This window comes from Bacillus rossius, chromosome 5 (genome assembly GCF_032445375.1).
Source record: "Bacillus rossius redtenbacheri isolate Brsri chromosome 5, Brsri_v3, whole genome shotgun sequence".
NCBI classification, from domain to species: Eukaryota; Metazoa; Arthropoda; class Insecta; order Phasmatodea; family Bacillidae; genus Bacillus; species Bacillus rossius.
The window spans coordinates 16,968,231-16,992,038 of record NC_086333.1 but is presented as its reverse complement, the minus strand read 5'-3'; the positions used below and the strand labels follow the sequence as shown (position 1 = coordinate 16,992,038).

Here is a 23,808-nt window from a genome sequence, read left to right as displayed (position 1 = left end):
CGTAGTCGGTGCTTCCAAATGTGCTGCCTTTTCGTTGTCGGTGCTTCCAAATGTGCTGCCTTTTCGTAGTCGGTGCTTCCAAATGTGCTGCCTTTACGTTGTCGGTGCTGCCAATTGTGCTGCCTTTTCGTAGTCGGTGCTTCCAAATGCGCTGCCTTTTCGTAGTCGGTGCTTCCAAATGTGCTGCATTTTCGTTGTCGGTGCTTCCAAATGTGCTACCATTTCGTTGTCGGTGCTTCCAAATGTGCTGCCTTTTCGTTGTCGGTGCTTCCAAATGTGCTGCTTTTCGTAGTCGGTGCTTCCAAATGTGCTGCCTTTTCGTAGTCGGTGCTTCCAAATGTGCTGCCTTTTCGTTGTCGGTGCTTCCAAATGTGCTGCCTTTTCGTAGTCGGTGCTTCCAAATGTGCTGCCTTTTCGTTGTCGGTGCTTCCAAATGTGCTGCCTTTTCGTAGTCGGTGCTTCCAAATGTTCTGCCTTTTCGTTGTCGGTGCTGCCAAATGTGCTGCCTTTTCGTAGTCGGTGCTTCCAAATGCGCTGCCTTTTCGTAGTCGGTGCTTCCAAATGTGCTGCCTTTTCGTTGTCGGTTCTTCCAAATGTGCTGCCATTTCGTTGTCGGTGCTTCCAAATGTGCTGCCTTTTCGTTGTCGGTGCTTCCAAATGTGCTGCTTTTCGTAGTCGGTGCTTCCAAATGTGCTGCCTTTTCGTTGTCGGTGCTGTCAAATGTGCTGCCTTTTCGTTTTCGGTGCTTCCAAATGTGCTGCTTTTCGTAGTCGGTGCTTCCAAATGTGCTGCCTTTTCGTAGTCGGTGCTTCCTTTTGTTTTTCCTTTTTTGATGATGCTTCCAAATGTGCTTCCTTTTTTGATGGTGCTTCCAAATGTGCTTCCTTTTTTGTTGATGGTGCTTCTATTTTTTTAATGTTGTTTTGACTCTAGTATTTTACTAAATTGTTCTTGATTTGACTAGCGTATTATTCAAACCGGTTAATGTATATAAACGTGTCCTAGACAGCAGGACGCTCAGTTTGTTACTGCCGTCGACGGTGTACGGATCACCTAGTTTGTTTCTTCTGGTGCATAAGTCGTGTAATTGCCTGTTCTTGAGACTTCGATGGCATCTTTACCGACTTTAACGTCGAACTCGATGGAGGATGTAGCATCGACTACGGGAACCATGACGTCAGCGCCGACGATGTTGGAGCAGATCCCGTTGGCAACGCCTCTGACAACACTGATGGAGACTTCGATATGTGCTGTTCCACCATCAGCTGAAGTTTCATCAGCATTGAATACTTCAATTAATGAAGAGCGTACTTCGCATCAGTGCAAATACTGTGGTGCATCATTTACTATCACCTCAAATGCTGGCAGACATGAAAGAAGCAGTTGTTCTAATAATGTTCAAAGAATACAATTTCAGTGCAATAAGTGCAATAAACTAATTTCACGTCTCGATACCTTACACCGTCATTATAAAAAATGCTCCGAGACGTATAATGAACATGGTTATTGATTTGACTCATGTGTTGTACCGGCTAATGAGACTATATAAGTGATATGAACTTCAGTCCGTCTCTGGCTGCGGTGATGACCGGATCGGATAGACATTTAAAGTCATGTAAAAGGCTTAGTCCGTACAATAAGAAGACTGTTTGAATCGAGGAATCCAAACGGTTTTAGTAATTTGTCTGTGTATTTTTTTGTACTTGTAGTAGTGTAGTATGTATGTAATAAAAGTTTTTTTAAAGGAACTTGTGGTGTTTTTTATTTTCTCAAACCTGCCACTTTAGTGGTACTTTTTTTAAAATATTAAAGTTGTTTTGTATCGGCCAGGGATCGAACCAAGGACCTTAGTCGGTCCAATCAATTATTATATGGATTACAAATTTATTTAATGAATTTTGAACTTTTTCCCGGATCTCTAGCATTACAATTACGAATTTCCAATATGGTGGTCTTGATGTCTGATAAGATGATGGTAGTAGATGATTTAAAGTCTCTTTAAGAATGTTGAACATGGTTTATTGGAATTATATTTTTCTTCATAAAATTAAACATTATTGCATCGATCGAGGATCGAACCAACGACTGGAGCGGATCGAATCGATATGTAAGTTAATGAGTGATTTATTTAATGAATTTTGGAATTTTTCCCGCTTTTCTAGCTGCATTATTAAATGATTTCAAGATGGTGGCCGAATTTCAAGATGGTGGCCGAATTTCAAGATGGCGGGGGGCACCTCCGTAATAAATGATTACTGCACTGTAGCAGGTTCGAATAAAATTATCCAGATGGAAATGTACTCTATAATACAAGTACACACACAAGATGGCGTACTCCAGCAGGTGGTAGCTCCTGGTAGCCTGTACTGAACATAAAATGTCGGATCCATGATGGTCGACAAGGACAAAGTCAATTTTCAAGGACAAAGTCTAATTTCAAGGTCAAGGTCAAATTTCAAAGTCAAGGTCAAATTTCAAGGTCAAGGTCAAATTTCAAGGTCAGGGTCAAATTTCAAGGTCAAGGTCAAAGTTCAAGGTAAAGGTAAAATTTCAAGGTCAAGGTCAAATTTTAAGGTCAAGGTCAAATTTCAAGGTCAAGGTCAAATTTCAAGGTCAAGGTCAAATTTCAAGGTCAAGGTCAAATTTCAAGGTCAAGGTCAAAGTTCAAGGTCAAGGTCAAATTTCAAGATCAAGGTTCAAGGTCAAATTCAAGGTCAAGGTCAAAGTTCAAGGTCAAGGTCAAAGTTCAAGGTCAAGGTCAAAGGTGTGGTGACCAGATAATTATTCTAACATGGTATCAGCACACTCTAGCGGACGAAAATAAGATGGTGATCTCCAGCGGACGAAGACAAGATGGCAGACATGTCGTCATACTAGCTGACGATATATATGCTTTAAAAGAAAAAGTGGTAGGAGTCAGTTTGCCTGCATTTACCATTGAGGAAGGAGCCTGTCGCCATTTTTAGTTTTTTTTGCACTCACCGGGTTCGAACCGAGGACGATGATCGATATAATCAATCAGAATTCTAATAAGTTAATTTTTTGATGAATTTTGGAATTTTTTTCATTAAAATCGAATAATAATTAAAGATTTTCAAGATGGCGTCCAAATTTCAAGATGGCGACCGTAACAAAAATTGCAGCATTAATAGGATCCAATATGTCGGAAAACACAACGTCGGAATGTTCGAGAACACACACAATGACGTCATCCAAAATGGCGGATCCAAGATGGCGGATCCAAAATGGCCGCCGTGATCTACTTGTCCCATTACATTATGTCCCGTTACGCTGTGTCCCGTTACAATGTGTCCCGTTACGATGCGTCCCGTTACTCTGTGTCCCGTTACGCTTATCCAAGATGACCGCCGCGACGTCACAATCCAAGATGGCCGCCGTGACGTCAGAATCCAAGATGGCGGACGGCACCAAGCACCACCGCCTGAGGCCTGTTTCCGGAGCCCCATTCATATACTACTTATATATATACATACATATATGTATATATATATATATATATATATATATATATAGCTAGATAGCGACATAATGGGCACTTATAGGTCTGTGTGGGTGTCTGGGTATAATTTTTAACCACCTCCACTCATGTGGCTCGAGCACGAAACCTGATAGCAGCAGGTGATTCTTCGTGGAAGCATAGGCAATTGGGAATACGCCAATGTCCGAGGGAAGAACGACAATCAGGGGTAACGTTTATACACCTCCGAGAATTATTCTACTCGTTGCGGACAGTAAATTACAATCGCATCAACTTCACATCAAGTAAGAGCAGAATTTTTAGTGTAAAACACATGAACGATTATTATCATTTTTTTATAAAAAGAAAGTGTAATATTTTACTTTCTGCAAACTCACGACTCTCAAAAGAGTAAGAATTCAACAAAAGTATATATGATCATAAATTTAATCATAAATAACAAAAAAAAATACTTTGCCAGTAAAAATTAAAACTCTGTTCGTGAAAAATTTTTATTTGTGTTCAAACATATTGACACAACACTACAAAAATTTGAATTTTACGCATATACCACCGAAACAAATACTGAATATTTTCAACATAACCACCTTTGTTGAAGAAATATATATTTTTAACTCTGAAGATACCAACATTTTAACAATTATCATGTTCGAAGGAATAAACAACTAAAATGAAATACTGAAATCCTCAGGCGAGGAATTATTTTAGTGAAATTTTTGCATGTTCATTGGAGTTATTGAATTATTACCGGTCCTTTGCATGTTCATTGGAGTTATTGAATTATTGCCGGTCTTTTGCATGTTCGGTATGTGTAATGCATGTTCATTTCATGTTTTTATGTTTTTTGCATGTCCAGTGTGTGTACTGCATATCCATTGTGCGTCCACAGTGTGTATTGTGTGTCCATTAAGTTAATGGAGTATGATTTGCATGCTTATTATGTGTTTGTGGTGTAAATTTCACGTTAATTGCATTTTAAGTCTATGTATTTCATGTTCATTGCATGTTTGATGTATGCATTTAATGTCCATTGCACATTATGTATATGCATGTTGTGTTTATTGCATGTCAATTGTGTGTCAAGTGTTTGAATTGCGTGTTCATTTTCTGTATTACGTTTCCATTGCGAATCCATTTTTTCTTTGCTTGTTCATTGTGTTTTAGGAGTGTGCATTGTGTGTTTATTGCATTTCCATGGTGTGTAATGTGTGTTCTTTTCTTTTGTTGTATGCGTGTCGTTTTGTTAAATGTATGTTCTTTTCTTTTGTTGAATGTTATTCTATTTTTTAATGTGTGTATTAAGACTGAAGTCAGGTAAAGATTGATCATGTGTTTCGGAGACACCTAGTCTATGCGCCTGACATTAAACATGACATGTTTAACATTTTCGTGAGTAATGTCGAAAGATACCTTTTGGTTTGAAGACGCTTAGGCCCATGCACATGGATTTGTACATGACCATTTTTAAAATGTACATTGAGTTTAGATAAAAGAGTGTCTCGTGGTTTAGATTTACTTGGCCCGTATAACGATTTGTTGTTTCTTATTATTCATGGCGATTTTTTTGTGGAATACGGCCTGGGTTCAACTCTGGTATAAAAACTACAAAATTTTTGGAACACAAATGTATCTTTGGAAGTCTATTTTTCTCTTGGTTCATTTTTCGTTCTTTGAGGCGATTTCAGTTATGATTTCAGTGACGTTTTAAATGTGTTAGCGAGACGGCCGGGGACCGAGGCATGTGCGTCGTGTGTAAGGACAGGTGGTCGGTCACCTGACACTTCTGCCAGCTTGCGAATCTCTTCCCGAGCGCCAGTAAAACAAATGTAGTCCGGGGCTGCCTCTGTCTTTAGCCTTAAGAATTTAAAAAAATATATAAAATGTTTTTGATTTTATTTATTTTGACTAGACTCAAGTGAATACTTTTAACTTCGCATACATTGGATTTTTTTCTACACGTGGCAAGAAAAAAATACAGATTTGGCGGGTTGGTAACAAACACGCGGTCATTACATGAGTGGTTGGAACTTCGCATGTTTACTAACTGATTGTCGTGTTGCTTTATGTAATATTGAGGATTATTTTGTCATTTTATCATGGACCTCAGACTGTTTAATATATAACAAATCAATTAATTTATTTGATACTGCCTGGTATCAAACTGTGGGTAGGAGCCAATCTAATAAGCGATTTAATTAAGTTTGGAATTCCAGGTAAAAGCTAAAAAATTTTAAAAAATTCAATATGCTGTACAAATTTTAAGATAGCAGGTACCCTAGAAATAAATAATTACTGCACTACAGTGATCAAAAATTAATATTATGTAATGGCAGCGCCCTCTAGGAGACGAAATAATATGGCGGCCTCCAGGCCTCCAGATCGCTGCCATGACGTTATACTGGCTGACGTAATATCTGTCTTGGCATTAGTGGTGAGAGGCCAAACTGGAGGTGGCTTCAGTGGAGGTAGGATCTGTTGCTATTTTTAACTGGTTGATATCGCTGGTTTTGAACCGAGTACCGTTGTTTAAAGCTTATTATTAAAATTTGGTTCAATGAAGTTTTTATATATTATTATTTTGTTTTCAATTTGGAAGATGAGTATTTTTTGATTTTCAAGATGGTAGTCAGTTTTTAAAATGGCGAAAGTTCTTTTTAATAAAATATTTTTATTAGAATTTTTATGAATTTTAAAATTTTTCCTGACTTTCTAGCATTAAAAATTAGAATCTTCAAGTTGATGACCGTAATTATAAGTGCTATGATGACGGCCAAAGTCAAAATCCAGGTCGCAGATACCCTTCAGAGGCTTACTGGAGGTTGCTTACTGGCAAAGTAGCTGAGTTGTGGAGAGCGATCCCAGTGTACCTCGAGTGTGGAGGACTGTCGAGGAGTTTTTACAGTCACGGAGTCCAGGCGAAGTAGCCGAGTTAGGGAGACAGATATAAGCGTACCTTGAGTATGGTGGTCTGCTTCGGAGTTGTCACGAGTCAAAGCCCTTTTTTTTTATTTGAGTTGGGGATACAGATAGCAGCGCACCTCGCGTGTGGAGGACTGAGGGGGAGTTATTACAGTCCCGTAGTTCAGGCGAAATAGGCGTGTTGGGGAGGGGATTCTCAGCGCACTTAGAGTGTGCAGGACTGCCAGGGAGTTGCAAAAGTCCCGGAGTCCAGGCAAAGTTGCCGGGTTGTGGAGAGGGATCCCAGCGCACCTTGAGTGTGGTGGTCTGCTTCAGAGTTGTCACAGCCCTGATGTTCAGGCGTAGTAGCTTATTTTGGATGAGGTTTTCCAGTTCACCTTAAATTTGGTGGACTGCTCTAGAGTTGTTACAGTCCTGATGTCCCGGTGAAGTAGCAGAATTGAAGTAGAGAGATCCCAGAGCACCTTAATTTTGGTGGACGTTTTGGGTGGATGACTACCTGCGTTTTAGAGTGATTTAATTTTTTCTTCTCCAGCCACAGCGTTCGGTAGCAAGAAACGTATTGTTTAAAAATTATTTGATGACTTGACTTGATTAAACGAGTATCCACGTGTAGCCCCGGGCCTATAGCTCAAGCACCGGGGGTCTACAAAAATCCTTCCACACTCCACTGTTACAGGAAAGCCAAAAAGTCAACGTCGCCCTTCCCTGTTGCGTGGGTGTAGGATCCAGTTAACATCAATAAGTAATAAGGTGGCATGGGAGACAATGAAGCTCAACATCTAACAAAAAACTCGTGTTTAATAAAAATTACATTTACTTAAAAAAGATATCACTTGCATATCTAATTTGCGTAAATACTTCTTTTCCGTAACGAGCTCTATCAATGAACAAGCATATCACCATCCTCATACTCCTATACATGCAACTTGTAATAACATTATAATACATTTAAAAAATAATAATATATTAAGAAACTAACAGTCCACTAATGAGTCCATCTGACTATCGTAACATTACCGCAGCGGGCTACTTGATTATACTCATGGTACCATTAATTATCTTTCATCTGTCCCACGAAAAAGTCATTATTATTATCTTGAAGTAAATAAATAGTAAATTAAAGTTAATCAAAGACGTCAGTTTCTTCGCCGTGACTGATTGCACACGAGTATCGTAGTACTAGGTCCGATTAAACTCTCAATATGTCTTGTAGCCGGGGAAACTCTCGTGGTGGAGAATAATGCAGTTGTTTGCCTTACTATGTGTTGCGCTGTGCTGTCATGCCGCTACCTCGGCGCTCGCCCGGGCCCGGGAACTCGCCGACGCTGCTCGCGTCGCGTGGTGCCTCTCGCCATACTCTGGTACCTCCACTAGCCCCGAATACGATACGTGCTCGGCCGCAAATCTGCAAGGCCTCGCTGCCACTTCCCGAAGTGCCCACTTCGGCGTCCAGACCAGCACTGTACTCCGTCGCGCAAGCCGCACACTGCTCGTCGGCTCTTCACTCGGCAATCCTCAACTCCACCGAAAAACCCCGAAAGTGTCAGTCACACTGGTACCAACTTCACAAACTGTCAGTACGTCCATACCGCCCCAACACGGGAAAGTTCGGAAGAAAAAAAAACTACCTGCTACTAGAAATAAATAAACATAAATTAATTAATCATAACAAATAAATACCGTTAACAAAACATAGGTAACCGGGTGACACCGTTACCACCCCAGTGGTAACACACGGAGTTACATTATCCATACTGAATTTTTTCAAGTTGTTTTGAATAATTCTAATTAAAAAATCATAACATTTTTAGGAATCTTGTAAAGTTCCCATGTTTACATAATGTTTTTAATGTTAGTTTGTAATGTTTTTCTCCGATCTGTAATGAAGACAATTTTGGATTCCTTTGCCAATTTTTAACAGAAGTTTGATTTAAATTTTTATAAAAGCGAACTATCTAGTCTGGTATGTGTATATATGTTAGAGAGGCCGGATTATAGGCGCTTTACTGGCTGGTGTTTCTAGCGCGGAATCGCTTCTAACAGCAAGGCTCTAATCCAGCATGCAGTTCTCTTGTAGTGCATAGAACCAATATGAAATTTGAGTGTTGACTGTAACATTATATGGCGGAGAAAATGAGATAAACGTGTAATAAAAGTGCTTCATAAGTCCTTACCGGTGGTTTTATGCTTAATAATTACTCTGAAAAAATGTATCTTAGCCATTTTCACTATTCTAAAAATTGAATCGGGAAACAACCCTTCTTTTTGGTCCTCAGCAAATTCTTAAATGCAATAAGTAAACAGTCCCCACTCGTATCTCAAGTAGTTTTCAAATCGCATTGTTTTTCATGAAACTTTGCACCATATGTGTGTCCTGGAAGGCGGGGCTCTTAATTCCTGGTTAAAATAGTGGTATTTAGTTGATAACTACAAGGAGTATGAAAGTTATAAGTCCTTCGAATTAATAACATTTATTATAACAAATTTTATTTGCAAATTATTAAATTTGATTAATTCATAATAATACACAAAACTAATATATATCAATATATTTGGATCGGTGCCCCTCCTTGAATTTAATTTTCTACAAAAACATTTTCACAGCAGTTTGGCACCCCACAATTTTTAGTACGTGCCCCGATGGACACATGCGCGAACATATAACTGTTCTTACTGTCACATGCTTGATTCCGCCATATTGATAGCTTTAGCTCGTAGGTAAAGCCGAAAAGAAGAATGATTTTCCGAGAATTTAACAGAAGTGGTACTGATAACGTCAGCATCACTGAGAGACTATGACATATTGGTGGTAGTATTTATGTCACCTGACCGTGTTTGAAATATATTTGAGTTTACAGATATTGGTAGAAGGTAGATAGTCGTGGGTGGGAGTCACAATAATTCAAGGTAAGAGCATTTGGAACAACACGTAAGTGGGAGTATTAATGTCGCCTAATTATGATGTTTTGAACAATGGAATACTTATATCGGCAGAATGCCAGTTATCTTCAGTGACAGTAACGACAAGATGCATTTATAATCGCATCCTTGTACACGCGCCTCAAATCATATTCAAACAGTTCAAAATCATTCACAGGCGTATTTCAACACGGAATAATATGAATTTGGGCTTAGTTCCAGCTTAATTTCACATTGTATTTGTAGTCTGCCATTCGTCCTGTTATTTGTAGAAGTTTACATGGCACATTGGTGCACTTCCCCTGTGGGACATTTGCAGCTTCTCACTGTGTGGTGAGGCTGTGGACGTATTTGTTGTCGCAGATGGAAGCGGCCTATCAGTTTCTCCGGAATGTGGCTCTTGCGGCTGGAAGATGGACACGTGGGTTGAAAAATCCCAAGATTATGTCACCTCCGAAACCACTCTGGTGGCCATCGAAGAAGGTAGGAGATTAAACATGAGAAGACAACTTAAAACAAATTATTGATTACAAATTTGGACGAAAATATATTTATGACACACTGAAGTTTGTTGAAAAGACGTGAAACCATTGATGTTAAGAGTATTTCTGTGTTTGTTTCGAAATGTTAACATGGCACTTAATATTTAACCTACAGCCCTGAATGAAAAAAAAAAAATAATTAATGGATTCATTTGTGGTCAGTCTTAAATTCCAAGATATAACTATTCTTAATCTGAAACTAAACTGTGTAAACAACTGCATATAAGATAAATAATAATGGAAACAGCTACAACTAATTTGGCTTACAATGTTGTTGCTAAAAAAAAGTATCTTTGAATTTAAAACAGACGCCAACTTAATTGACTAAAGACACTTTTGGGCCACCTCCTGAACCCGAAGCTTATTCAGTTTTGGAGTCATTTTACTTAGAACAAAATGCAAAATAATTATTTCCTTAGATATTATTTGTGTTTCTTATAGTTCCTAGCAAACTTTTGAAAATATTTATTTTTGGATTATATCAATAAAAACTACAGTGCGTATGTGCTTATATACCTAAACACTATTCAAATGGGATAAGCATGTTCGCTAAAGCTCGGTGCTCATGTGACGATGATAGCAGGTTCGATCCCAGCCCTCTGGTGCACACTCACATTACTGAGCAGCGGGTCTGTGTCAAGCAACAGTTGCGTGTTCTGGTGGCTGGTTGGAAAGGTAGGGTGATGTACATACACTCTTCCCCTAAATCCTAATAAATCTTAAAAATTCTATCAATTTCAAAGACAAAATAAAATAATTTTAAAGAAAACTCTGAGCACAGAAATTATATCCTCTACCCCAACCCAACCAACCGTCCCCCCCCCCCCCCCAGGCCCTGGACAGCCAAGAAATACAATATTGCCTACCATCCTGTCTAGGTGGTTCGGAATCATATAAAATCTTTGATGTGCAAGTGCATTAAACCTGTGTGATTTATAACCCTAATGAAATATAATAAAAAGTTAATTACTGTAATATGTTTCTGATCTAATCCAAATATATTTTTATCGATTTTTAGTATTTTATGTATACTTTATGGGCAGAAAGATCGAAATATTATTTGATGTATTAAAGTTTCGTTAGGAATGTTCGAGCCCATAAAACTGGTCACTCATAATAAATTTGTTTCTTATTGTTTTGTATTAAATATATGAACTTGTTTGTAAATCTCGGGGCGAAATCTTTATGCTAGCACACCATGCTAGATGGTATGCAAATTGAAACAGTCCATTGAACAAATCCTTAGGTTCATAACTTTGCGAATGGTTTGGTGTCTTATACCGATGTATATTTAACAGATATTTTAAATACTGTAGAGCTACATACTGAATTTTATTGTCAGAAGAATTACTTAAGTGGTCATATAAATGGTTGCCTTTGGTGTGAATCAGTTCAACTTGTTTGCGGAAGAGTAAGGACAGTTATTCAACAGTGTTTATACTTACTCAAAAAAAACCGAATTGACGATATGTTCAGTAGTTGAAACTTCTTCGTTCCAGTTTAACTATCACATTAAACCACAGAAATGTCAACTCCATCATTGTCGGGGCCCTGACTGAAGCAACGTCGATAGCAATGCAGATCCGGATGATGTCTAGGATATGTGCTGTGTCTTCAACAACAGTGAATTCGATAACCAAGGAAGCAACTATCTGTTCTATCAAACAACGGTACCTTATGTGACAGCATTAAAAACTTGAAAATTCGCGAGTATGTAGTACACGATGGTAATAATAACAAAATGCATTAAATATCAGTACAACAATTGTTTTAGCTAGTTTGTATGCCACGTAATATCAAAAACGACACATCAGTAGGGGCATGCATATTTAACATAAAGATTCCGAGACTAGCGGAAAGTTAAGACACTAGCATCGCCTGTGTCTCGTGATGGGATGAGTTTCTTTTCATGAATATTTCTATTGTTACAACACCAGTCACAGTGAGTCAGTGCGGAAGCAAACATGTCCTGTGTGGCTCGGTCAAAAAAGGCAACGACTTCTCTCGTAGACGTCCGTCAATCAAAAGGAAGAAACTGCTGGTGTGAGTTTACCTTGTTGCAGTCTAATAAGCGTGCAGATTTATTCACGAAAAATGCCTGCCCCTACACATCAGTAATTCTAATGGTCTGGAAGCGCATTCATCACGACCAAAATATATTGTTACAATTTATAATGTGGGGTGAACTGGGTTCATAAGGGATAGCCCAATAATGTTTTATTATAGTTATATTGATTACTAATATTAATATTAATAATATTAAATTTTACTTAAAATGTCCGATCACAAAACACTTGACATTAAAATTTTCTATCCTCAAGTAACTCAATGTCTGTCAAGTTCATCATTGAAGCTAGGCTCAACAGTGGTTCGCCCCTTACCTCGCACTTGTACACACACAAAGTCTTGCGCCACTCAGTCGTCGCACTTCCACGATCCAGTTGTAATCTGAGTCGCGCCACTCTCAGGGGGGTCCCTCACCCTCTTCACCGATGTCGCACATTTCTTTGCTCGGAATCTGCTCTGAACTCCCTTGGATGTCGACATCGCTGTTTAAGTTCTCTTGTGCCCTTCTCGAACCGACGAGAGCAACGGTGACGAGTTGCGTCATCCCAGGCCTACCCGACACCCTAACAGTAAAGAAGAGCGTCGCTTGTTCACGCCACTTCGTACGGTGGCCCTCAGAATTTCCAAAGCCAATTAGCGATAGATAATGGTTCCGAGACAGAAACGATGCGCGGCGAGCAGATGGGGAAGGGGGTAGTTTAAACAATTGTAATCCGGCCAGGCACGCATGGCAAGCCTTATGTCAGTGTACAGCACACCTGACAAAGTGCACGAATTCAGTGGTCATGCAGGGCCGCCAGTCAGCTCCAAAACAGGTGCGTGTTGTGGTCCTGCATTCGTAGCACTACACCCTCTTCAACCTGTTCGTCCCGAACAGGTAACGCATCCCTTACAGAATATTCCCTCAAATGGTCCAAATGTACCACAGTCATACTTCCCTACTTTCCTCTCTAAATGTGGTAGACACCATCATTTAGCCACTTAAAGAATTCATGCGGGCCTTCCCATGCTGCTTGAAGATTAGGGCACCTTATCTTCCTTCGTGGCGGGTTGTACAGCGACACCAAATTGCTATCCGGAAATCCTGTTGAGTTGACCTCCAGGTCGTACATCGTCTTCAATGGATCTGTAACTAATCGAATATTTTTGCTGGCTTCTACATGTATAAGCGCCATTCGCTCCTCTAGACGATTCACATAATCAGTGGTATTGCAATTTTATCTGCAATGGTAGTGGCTTCTTGATTATGAAGTTCACAAACCTCTGTCAATTCACTGAAGTATTCCATTGCTAACAGAACATATCATTTACAACCTTTAGTCTTAAGAAATGGTCCCAAGATGTCGATGGTTATTGTCACAAAGGGGCCCCTACTTTTTTGGCCCTTATTTCCCACGACTCAGGTGTTGTAACCCCTTTTAGCCGATAATGCTTCACATTGTATACACCAATCCTCCACATCCTGGCGACACCTTAACCAATAGTAGCATTGACGGGTATTTGCTAGCATTTTGTTCAAACCTTAGATGGCCACCACAGGTACCATCATTTATTTATTTCAACACCTCTGCACATAGACTTTTTGGAAGGAGTGGTTGCATTGTAAATATGTTTCCATTTGTGACTTATCATGTTCTCATTAGTAGCCCATTCACCATCCTCAAGGTATTTCACTGTCCCCAGTAAACTTTCATAGCACTTTGGTCATTGTAGTTCTCAATCCATATTGGACATCCAGTACCACTCTCTAGACAGCTGATGATAGTTACCAGGTCAGGATCTTGCTGCTGCTCTGCTTTCAGACTGCATTATCCCATTTATCTTCATTGTTAGTTATCGTTGTTCACCGAACAACTTCAATCCTCTAATTTTCCTCCACATTATTGCAATGGTTGGAGTCTACCTTGCAAGGTTTCGGGTGAGGATATCAGCATTGCTGTGAATTCGGCCTTTCCTGTGTGCTATCCGATAATCTTATTGCTGTATCTATTCAATCCACCTAGCAAATTCTCCCTCTCGATTCCTGAACTATAGTAGCCACCTAAGTGAGGCATGATTACTGCGTAAAAGAAATTTTCTCCTACATAAATATTTGAAGAAATATGGCTTCACTACAACCAAGAGTTCTCGTCTTTTGACTCAATAGTTGCATACAGGTTTAGTCAGAACTTTGCTGTAGTATGGTATTACTTGTTCATTTCCATCTTAAACCTGGGAAAGTACAGCACCCAAAACATCTCCTCTTACATCTGTGTCGAGAATATAAACTCCATGATGATGGAGGTAGGCAAGTATAGGTATAGTTTACAGGGATTTTTGAAGGTCTTCAAAGGAGTCTCACATGCTGAAGTCCATATAAATTCTATCTTTTTCTCAGTCAGCTGATACAATATCTCTTCATTTTTGTTTTTCTGGCATTTGCTCCATTATAGAGCTCTAGTCCAGCTCTCCTTGTCCTGATGCTTGTGTTTCTTGAAAGACTGTGTGTTTCCTATTTCCAGGGCTTGGTCAAAAGCCTCACAACCCTTCTTGTGTCGGGCCAAACGAAAAGTTGCTAAAATCCCCGCATCTCCGAGTCCATCTATAATAGCACTTGTGGTTAGCTGCTTGTGGAACTTTATTGGTTCTTCTGGGTAGGCAATGTGAACGAGTTGCTTGATGTTGGCATAGAATTCCTGGCGGCTTTCTGAAGATCTCTACTGACGTGTCTTCAGGGGTGTTCATTACTTCTCACCCATGTATCGGTTGCCATACCTCAGCTCAATGGCCTCTACTAATTCTCCATATTTCTACAAGTCTGGGATTGGTATGGTCTGCAGCAGCTATAGTGGAGATCCTCACAGGGACAAGACGAGTGCCTTAGCCTTTTATTCCTCGTCCCAACCATTCACTTGAGCAACTGCCTCGAACTGTCGTCTTTAAACCGCCCACGACATTTGACCCTCGAAGGTGGGTGACTTGAATTTTGAGTAGCTGTTGGATGTTCCCTCCGTCTTAACATCCTTGGGGTTACTCTTCCGGCTTGCAGAAGCTGTAGCTTTCTTTATCATGCGATGACACTCCTCGGGTACAGCTTCTACATGCTGTTCGGTGGTCTGCTTGGGCTGAACTAGCTGTTGTGCCATCAGTTTATTTTCTATGTTCGGCTAGCTGTTGCTCCTGTTGTGCAAGATACTGCTCCAAACCCTGCACTTTTCCTTCCAAATGAATATTGGTTTTATTATCTTCTCATTTAATTCTTCTTGAGCAGCTACGAGTTCATTATGCATATCCTCCTGACCCCAAGGGTCAGAGTCAAGTTCAAAGGCCAAGTTTCAGGTTAAATGTCAAAGGTCGGATGACGTTCATCTAACCTCACCCAAAACTTAGGCACCTAAGCCACATTTCATTACTACTTAGTATATAAAAAGGTAATTAATTATTCACCAACAGATTCCAAATCATATATTCGAATATTACAAGTATTTTTTTTATCATGCGTCAAAATTCCAATAACTAAAAATATGAAGAGTTAATTTTTAACTGATATAAATATTCATCAACTCTTCCATGACCTACTAATAATGATTTTTAATGAAACTTACTTAGTTAATTACAAATGATAATTTATTTGCCTAGCCTAAGGAAAATATTTAACTCGTTTTTATATTATTTTATCCTTAAAATAATGTTTTTTTTTTTTCACGCACCGAAACCAAAATTATAATAATCTGATGCATTTAGCAAATAATCCGCAAATTACGAGGCAAAACAGCCAATCCATTCATGTATTCAGAAAGTACGGGCATAGATTCCCTCCCCAATTGCACGATGTGGAGCTTCACAGTCTCTAAAAACATGCATGTTAAATAGAAAAAGTAAAATTCACGTAATATACAAAGTCAATGTGTCAAGTAAATAGAATAAGTAGTTTGTAAATGTAAGGCAGGCACATGGGTCACGGGTGTTGAACCAGAGCCTTTTTCCGTCATGTTGGATTTTGAGTTCACGGTAGCTTTCTTGGATTACCTTCACCGTTACCTTCAAATTTTTGGGATAAATTACCTTAAATAACTCAAAATTCCTCAAAATTTGCACAAAATTCGCCAAAATCCGGCAATTTTCCAGTTTTAGGAGAAAATATGGGCCAAGAAATCTAAAAATATCGGAAAATTTGAAATCTCCCAATTTCGAGGGAAAAATTCCCATTTTGAGGAAAATCTCCCATTTTATTCCTGAAAAATGCAAACAGGTTGAAAATTCCCAAAAGTGGCATAATTCCCCATGAGAAAGCCGCACTAAGCCTTTGAGGTCATGACCTTGACAATTAGAATGTCATGGCCACCATTTTGTATTATGAAGTCACCGTTGCACTTTTCGTTACGGCCATCATCTAGAAGAAAACACCTATATTTTATGCTATAATATAGGGGAACATTTTCAAATTAGTAAAAATTTTAATTAATAAAATTTTATTGAAAAGTTCCGCCTTTTCAAAATTAAAACACCAGGCACTATCTTTAAAAAATGAAAAAGAAAATTATTTAAAAAATATATATTTTAATATAATTTAAATAAAATTTTAATTTGAAAACGCACTTACGTCATAGAGTGCTCGGTTCAAACTCGGAGATACTAAATAAGGGATTTCTACCCCTTTTGTTTTTTAACCCAACCCTCAGCATAAGCCCTACCGGCCTGGGGAATTTTTTTCGTCTGTTAGAGGATGCTACCGTGATGTTCGTTTAATTTGCTTGCTTATATTTATGTTTAATGCAAACATATTTAATTTAATTAATATAAATACCACAAAAGTGACCGGTTCGAAAAATATAACAAGTTCTTTTACAAAATAAATGTTATTACATAACTTCTATACTACTACAAGTTCAAAAAACACAGGCAAATTACTAAAATCTTTTAGCGTTTCTCGATTTCTGCATCCACTACCCACGAATTAAAGTGAGGTGGAAAGCCCCACTGTTTGATATAGGATCGTCCATTTCTAGGTTTTATAATCTTCTCCGCCCAAGTATGTATCGGGATACAATGTAGGCTGAATCTATTCGGTATAGAAGCCGCCACTAATAGGCTTGTGGTCCAAATCTTCGAGGTAGTAGGTCCTAGGCTCTGATTCACGAACATGTGTGACACAGAAAAAATCGGGACTCCAGTTAGCGAGAAACATTTCTGGAGGATGCCTTTCTGCTTGGAGATTCGCACAATGACACCGACGTTAGCTTTAAACTTTCAGGTATCGTTCTTCTTTGTGTTGGAAAACACTGTTCGAAGCAAGTGATCATCCTTTACGTATTTAGGCTTTATTTTCGTGGTAGAATGCACTTTGTCATTGTATTCGCTTATTAGTTTCGGCAAGATGACAAGCCACTTGTAATTTCCGTTAGCCGTGAACTGTCGCTACCTCTTGGAACGCAAAATTCTGTTAAACCTTTTGACAATGGAGGCATTGCCATTACTAAATGTAGAGTAGTGTTTGATGCCATACTTCTTCATCAAAGCCTTGAAGGTAGCATTGTAGAATTATTTACCGAGATCCGTTTGCAGGTGCGACAGTACACGTCCATCACGCAAAATATTGTCCATGGCCTTGGCTACTTCAGTTGTAGTCTTTGATTTTACAGGTCTAGCCCAAGCTCAATTGCTATACACATCGATGTCTTTCATCATGAACTTAAATTATTTATTCTTTCGAGAATATGGTTTCATCTCAAAAAGGTCCACCTGGAATAAATCATCAATTCCGCGAACTATGACTTTGCGACGGAGGTATTTTCATCTTCCAGGAACATGAAATTTGTGAGTGATTCCGATTCTACTCATTGTACGTAGCAGGCTTCCCTCAGTTCTTTGAGTATGGAGACTATTTCGTTGATGTGCGAATAGTTTCCTGCACCAAGCAAAGTGTGAAAAAGTCTAAGGTGATAAATTATTCATTGGGATCGTCCCAATACACTTAATCAAAGTTTTGACCACTTACTCGCTTTTTTAAACCTTCACCATGTATTGTTAGTTAACTGAAGAGATTAGCGAGAATGTCGATTTTTTCATGATCTTCGTCTTTATATACGCCACTATCTGGATCGTTATAGCGAAACTGTGCAATGGTTAGCTCTAGCAGTTTCTTCTAGATCTGTTTCATACTTTATCTTCTTTAAAGTTGGAAATTCGGCATCAACTTCGGTCTTCACATTGATGGATGGTTCTTCCTTATTTTTAAGATCGTCGAGACAATTAGTGATTGATTTAAATATCTCTTTATTTTCCACCTCACGTGCAATTCTGGTTCTTCTAGCAAGTAGATATTTTTCACGAAGACTGTATAGCTCGATAAAGATCACCAGCCAAGTCCGACATTGTACTGCCTGAAAACATATTGCAAGACGTCCTTTAATACTTTTATTTATTCGTTCACAGAAACCTCTTTCTTGTGTTTGACAAAATCTGATTTTGTTGACAAGTTGGTTAGTGAGGCATACAGACGTCTTTGGAAAATCCTCAAATCGCCGCGTCTTTGTGCATTCAATACTTCTAACATGTCGCGAATTCGTCAATCCGAGGCTTCCACGCGCTGGTCGATGGCTATTAGGTACTCTAGTAATTCCTTTTTCACACCTTCTACGTTTCGGGCCAGTAATGAAATGTATTTGCGGATACCGATGTCATGAGACTTGAGAGCAGTACGCAATCTCGATTGCTATGACCGAATTTCGAAATGATATGACTAATTATTGACGATAAACTGATCGAAATCATGTATCTACCTGCCCTTATATAGATGCCAGTCCTTTACTATAACTAGGAATCCGTGATTTTTTTCTCCAACACAATGAGTACATGTGTTTGAATTCCTGGAAAGTCATGTCGGTTTTACATGATCGTCATAAGCATGACGTAAATTAATTTTGTCCATGCGAAAATGTACTATGACATTCGCATTGTCTCGTAGGAGATATTTAGGGACACGACTGTATGACTGACACAGGTAAATGAAATCTTCTTTGGCGTGTCTGCCCATGGAAAAGTACCCTTTGATGATTCTTTGCTTCTGGCAGATAACATCGTTGAAAACAAACACGGAATTCGCTTTCGCTTCGCTTGGAGACACCACATCCACATTATCACTAAATGGAAAATACTCCAGACCATATACTGATCGAAGAACAGTGGCTAGACGCTGGTACTTTGGCTGCTGCAGAGACTTGTAATAGAGGTACACGTTTTCGAACATAAGACCGTTTGGTTCCTCTAAAAAACTCAGAAGAACACACGTTTTGCCACAGGTTGACGGGCCCACCACTATGCATCGTACGGTAGAAGGCAACATTAAGCCATGACGCGATTCGCGTGCACTAGCTTCACCGTCTTGTGTAATGTGCACGGGAATATACACTTCTTGCTTGGTGACTTGCATTGTACTGACGAAATTGTATAAAAGCAAACACATTTATACTTTCTGGTCATTTGTGCGTAATGACTCGAAGAGGTAAGAACAAAGAACATTTCGTTGAAGGACTTGTAAACTCGCTGATAAACAATCTGCCTTTCGAGCATCACATTCTCGGCTACAGATACTGTGGTCCCGGCACTAAACTAGCCAAACGTCTAGCTCGAGGTGACGTGGGCATTAATACTCTCGAGAAAAAGTGCATGCAGCACGATATTGCCTATTCACTCAGCAAGGATCTGGAATCCCGGCACTGAGTGGACGAGGTATTGACACAGGAAGCCGAAGATAAAAAAAATCGTTGAACGCGGGACTAGAAGAAAAATTCACTGCTTGGAGAGTTTCGAAAATCATGTAGGCTAAGACTAAATTAGGACTGGGTGCTCGTCAAGCCAGCTCCAAGAAGTTAAAGACTAATTTACGTAAAACCAAACATAAGACTGGGGCAGGCATGCAAAATTCTATGCGAAAATTACAGACTCATGACAAGAAGATTATTGGAGGAATTTTTCCTTTGCTTTTGCCTGCATTGGGTGCTCTCTGTGGTCTCATCGGTGCGATGAGCGGTATAGTGCGGGCAGTCAACACTTCGAAGAATGAGCGCAAGCAGTTAAAAGAATCACGACACAACGCCAACATGGAAGCCGTTGCCATGGGTAAAAAAAAAAAAAACAATGCAGGACTCTACTTACAACCTCACAAATTAGGACTAAGCATGAGAAAGAAACAGATGAAAAAATCCTAATTTCTTTGCCGAAACGTCCGCTCATCAATATAGATTTAATAAAGTATGCCCGAAAACTGAAAATACAAATTTTCCTAGGCGTGTTTATGCGAGACACATTACCTAGCAAGCCGAAGATACGTGAGCGCGCCATTATAAATTTAGATGTGACTACGGGGTGTGGAACGCACTGGGTACCATACATAAAGTATGAAAAAATAACCTAGTACTACGACAGTTTTGGAGATTTACGACCTCTGCCAGAACTTAGACAGTACCTGGGCCAGACCAATACATTGTTTTACAATTACGAAACAGAACAGTCGCCCAATCAAACAAATTTCGGACACTTCTGCCCTCGCTTTTTAACTTAAAATATTGTAGATAGCAAAAATATTTTTTGCTTATAAAATAACTGGACAGATATGAAAATTAATCAGTCATGTCGATCATAGATTGACAGGTCATGCATTAGAGCTGTGGGCTGTCCATTTCCCGCCCCTGGAGTTGGAAGGATAATGGTGTATCGGACTCGTAGATTTTCAAACGTGAAATTCCATAACGAATATCGAAAAAGAAAACTGCAAGATTTTCTTCCTTTAATATTTTTATGAAATTTTAAACAAAAGAATCACCCCAAAATATTCTAACGTAAGAGGCTCGATCGATCCGTAGTGGGTCAACGATTGCCGGATTAAAGAGCGTCTACAGTTATTGTTGTTTTATCATATTTTAAGTTCCTTACTATCACCGTTTGGTACGGTCGTTATGTCTTTCTTAGCAAGCTTTACGAGTACTTATAGCTATTCAAAGACAAAAACGGATTTTCCAAATAGATTTTGCGGTATTGTTGAACATCACTTAAGTCAAATGCTGGAATGTTTAATTTTTTTGCCATAGTCCTTAATACTTTTTCAATGACATCGTCGACAAAGACATGTAGCAGAATGGAAAAAAGTGTTTTTTATTTCACAGTTTAAATATTAACACTGGAGAAGCGCAGGTAAAAAAGGTCATGCAAATTATATTATAAATACCTAAACTTTTTCAGGAGGGTTGGGAGGATGGGGTTAATGACTGACCTCTGATGTCACAGCGACCATTTTTGGTGTCAAATTTCTTCAAAATGACACAAAATTTCCTAAAGTTTACTTTTTTGAGGGCAAAAATACCGTTTTGAAGAAAAATTTCCCATTTTAGTCCTCAAAAAAACCAATGGCTTGAAAATTCCCCAACATGGCTTAAATCCCCACGGGCTGGCCGCTCGAAGCCGCCGAGGTCATGACTTTACGAATTAGGATGCCACGACCGCAATCTTGCATTTTAGAACGTGGCAATTTTCGTTAGGGCCCCCATCTTGAAAATTCGTATTTTATTTTGCTAGAAAATAAAAAAAAATATTAAAAAAATATACAAAATTTTTATATAAAGTATTTAAAATCACTGATGCACATTTCATTATGATCAACATCTTGGATTACATAAATGATGCACAATTCGTTACACCCGCCATCTTGGACGTGAATGACATAATCGTTGCGCGTTTAGTTACGTACGCCATCTTGGATTCTAGATCGTTGCACTTTTAATTACGACCGCAATTTTATAAATCTGTATTTTTTTTGGAATTTTTTAAAATTAAAAAATATATATAAAAATTTATATAAAAACACCTTGCCATCTTTGATTATGACATCATGGCAGCCATATTGAATATCCCTAATTATTATTTAATGGTAAAAAATTATAATTAATTAAAAAATAATAAAATTTCAATAAAATTGTAATAAAACGTGCACTTATTTCCTTGGTTCGAACTCGGTGAAGGCAAAAATAAAAAAAATGACGACAGATCTTTCCTCCACGGAAGCCAAAGACAGACCTCCCACCAATAATACCAAGGTACATATATATCATCAGCTAGAATGACGTCACGTCCGCCATATTATTTTCGTCAGCTGGAGTCGCCCATTTAGTTTTAGTATGCTAGAATGCGCTACTATAAGGTTAGTTTAATTTTTACCAGCTAGAGTGTAGTAATCTTTTAGTATTACTGTGGCTCCACCATCTTGAAATTTGGATGCCAATTTGGAAATTTGTACTTATTTAGCTAGAAATTAGGGAGACATTCCGAAATTCATTAAAAATCTGGAAGTAATATAATGATTTAATTGAATGATGCCTGTCCTTGGTTCGATCCGTAAGTAATGTCTAAAGGCAAATATATGTAAAAAAAAATAACAATTTAAATAAATCGTGTTCAAAATCCTAAAAGGTAATTAAGTTCCTTATATACAAGCCTCCAGTAAGCTGTTATGACCATCGTCTAGGAAAATTGTATTTATTTAGCTAGACATTTGGGAAAAATTCCAAAAACTATTAAATAAATATAAAATTAATATATTGATTGCTTTGTTAGAAGCCAACCCAGGGTTTGAGCCTTGGTCAATTCAAAAAATATATAGGGGCCTATTTAATTAAATATCACATCAATGTTTCATAAAACTGTCAGGTTCGAAAAAAAACTTTTTTTACAAATACAATTTTTTACATAGATCCTATACTAATACATGAACACTTGCTAATGTTAACAATTAAAAAACACATTTAGTTCTGCATTGGCTCAAACTGACTAATTCTTAGCTCCAATCGGTTTACTGAAGACAGAGACCAGCCAGATCCTTTACCTACACAGTCTTTTACTACTAAACATTGTTTCTCGATACTGTGTTTAACAGACTGCTTCACATCGTTGGAGTGGTAAATGGGAGTATTCACTGTCTTGAATGCACACTTCTTCACTTTGTTCTCAAATGGATATGGTTTGACTTATACACAGTCCAACCAAAAGTTGTATTTATAAGGCCCGTATGTAGCTACTTCATCACTAAGCTGATTGTTAATTTTCTGCCTGATATGATAAAGGAAAGAACAAATGTCTTTCGACACACTAAACGTATTTAGATAATAGTAGTCTTATAACATTCCACGAAATGTAGAGTTCACCAAGGGGAATTCGTTATCAATTACCTTAGGCTTAGATTCTTGTCCAAAAGTCATCACATTCGGTTACTGAACATCGTTTTTTGTGCTTTTAGGAAAACAAGTCTCCAATCTAAAGCGAGGATACAGAAGTTCGGCGGGTAAGTCATTAGCAAACTTGCAATACGTGTAAACCAAACATGGCACTCATTGTAGTGAAACATCGTACGATAAGTATTCTTTACACCTTTTCTTCTCTCATGTCTTCCTGCATCATGGTAATATGTGAACGTGATATCGCAGTAGCCGCAAGGATGTCTAGTTGACAAAGAAGTTTATTTAACCTGTTACTGTTATGTTAAGTTGATTCAATATTTAATTCATTAAATTTTTTGCATCGCCCAGGGAAAGAACCAAGGGCAGGAGTGGATCGAATTATCAGTATATTAATTACATATAGTATAATTAATTAATTTTGTAATTTTTCCCGAATTTCTAGCTAAATAATCACAAATTTCCAAGATACCATCTAAATGTCAAGATTGTGGTACTACAGTAATAATAAATTATTACAGCACTCTAGCTGGTAAAAATTAAACTAACATCTTGGTAGCGCATTCTAGCATACGAAAATAAGCAGATGAAACAAGATGGCGGACGTGACGTCATACTAGCTGGCGATATATATGTACCTTGGTATTAGTGGTGA

At 38.5% G+C, this 23,808-nt stretch overlaps 1 protein-coding gene across 1 annotated transcript in view; it reads left to right on the top strand.

Moving 5' to 3' along the window:
- The window catches only part of LOC134532218 (uncharacterized), a 141,042-nt gene that overhangs the window by 58,460 nt on the left and 58,774 nt on the right, over positions 1-23,808 (top strand). Inside the window, exons 5-6 of the mRNA XM_063368638.1 lie at positions 9,704-9,823; positions 23,216-23,260. Of these exons, the coding sequence (XP_063224708.1) occupies positions 9,704-9,823; positions 23,216-23,260 (165 nt within the window). The remainder of the gene's footprint in view (positions 1-9,703; positions 9,824-23,215; positions 23,261-23,808) is intronic.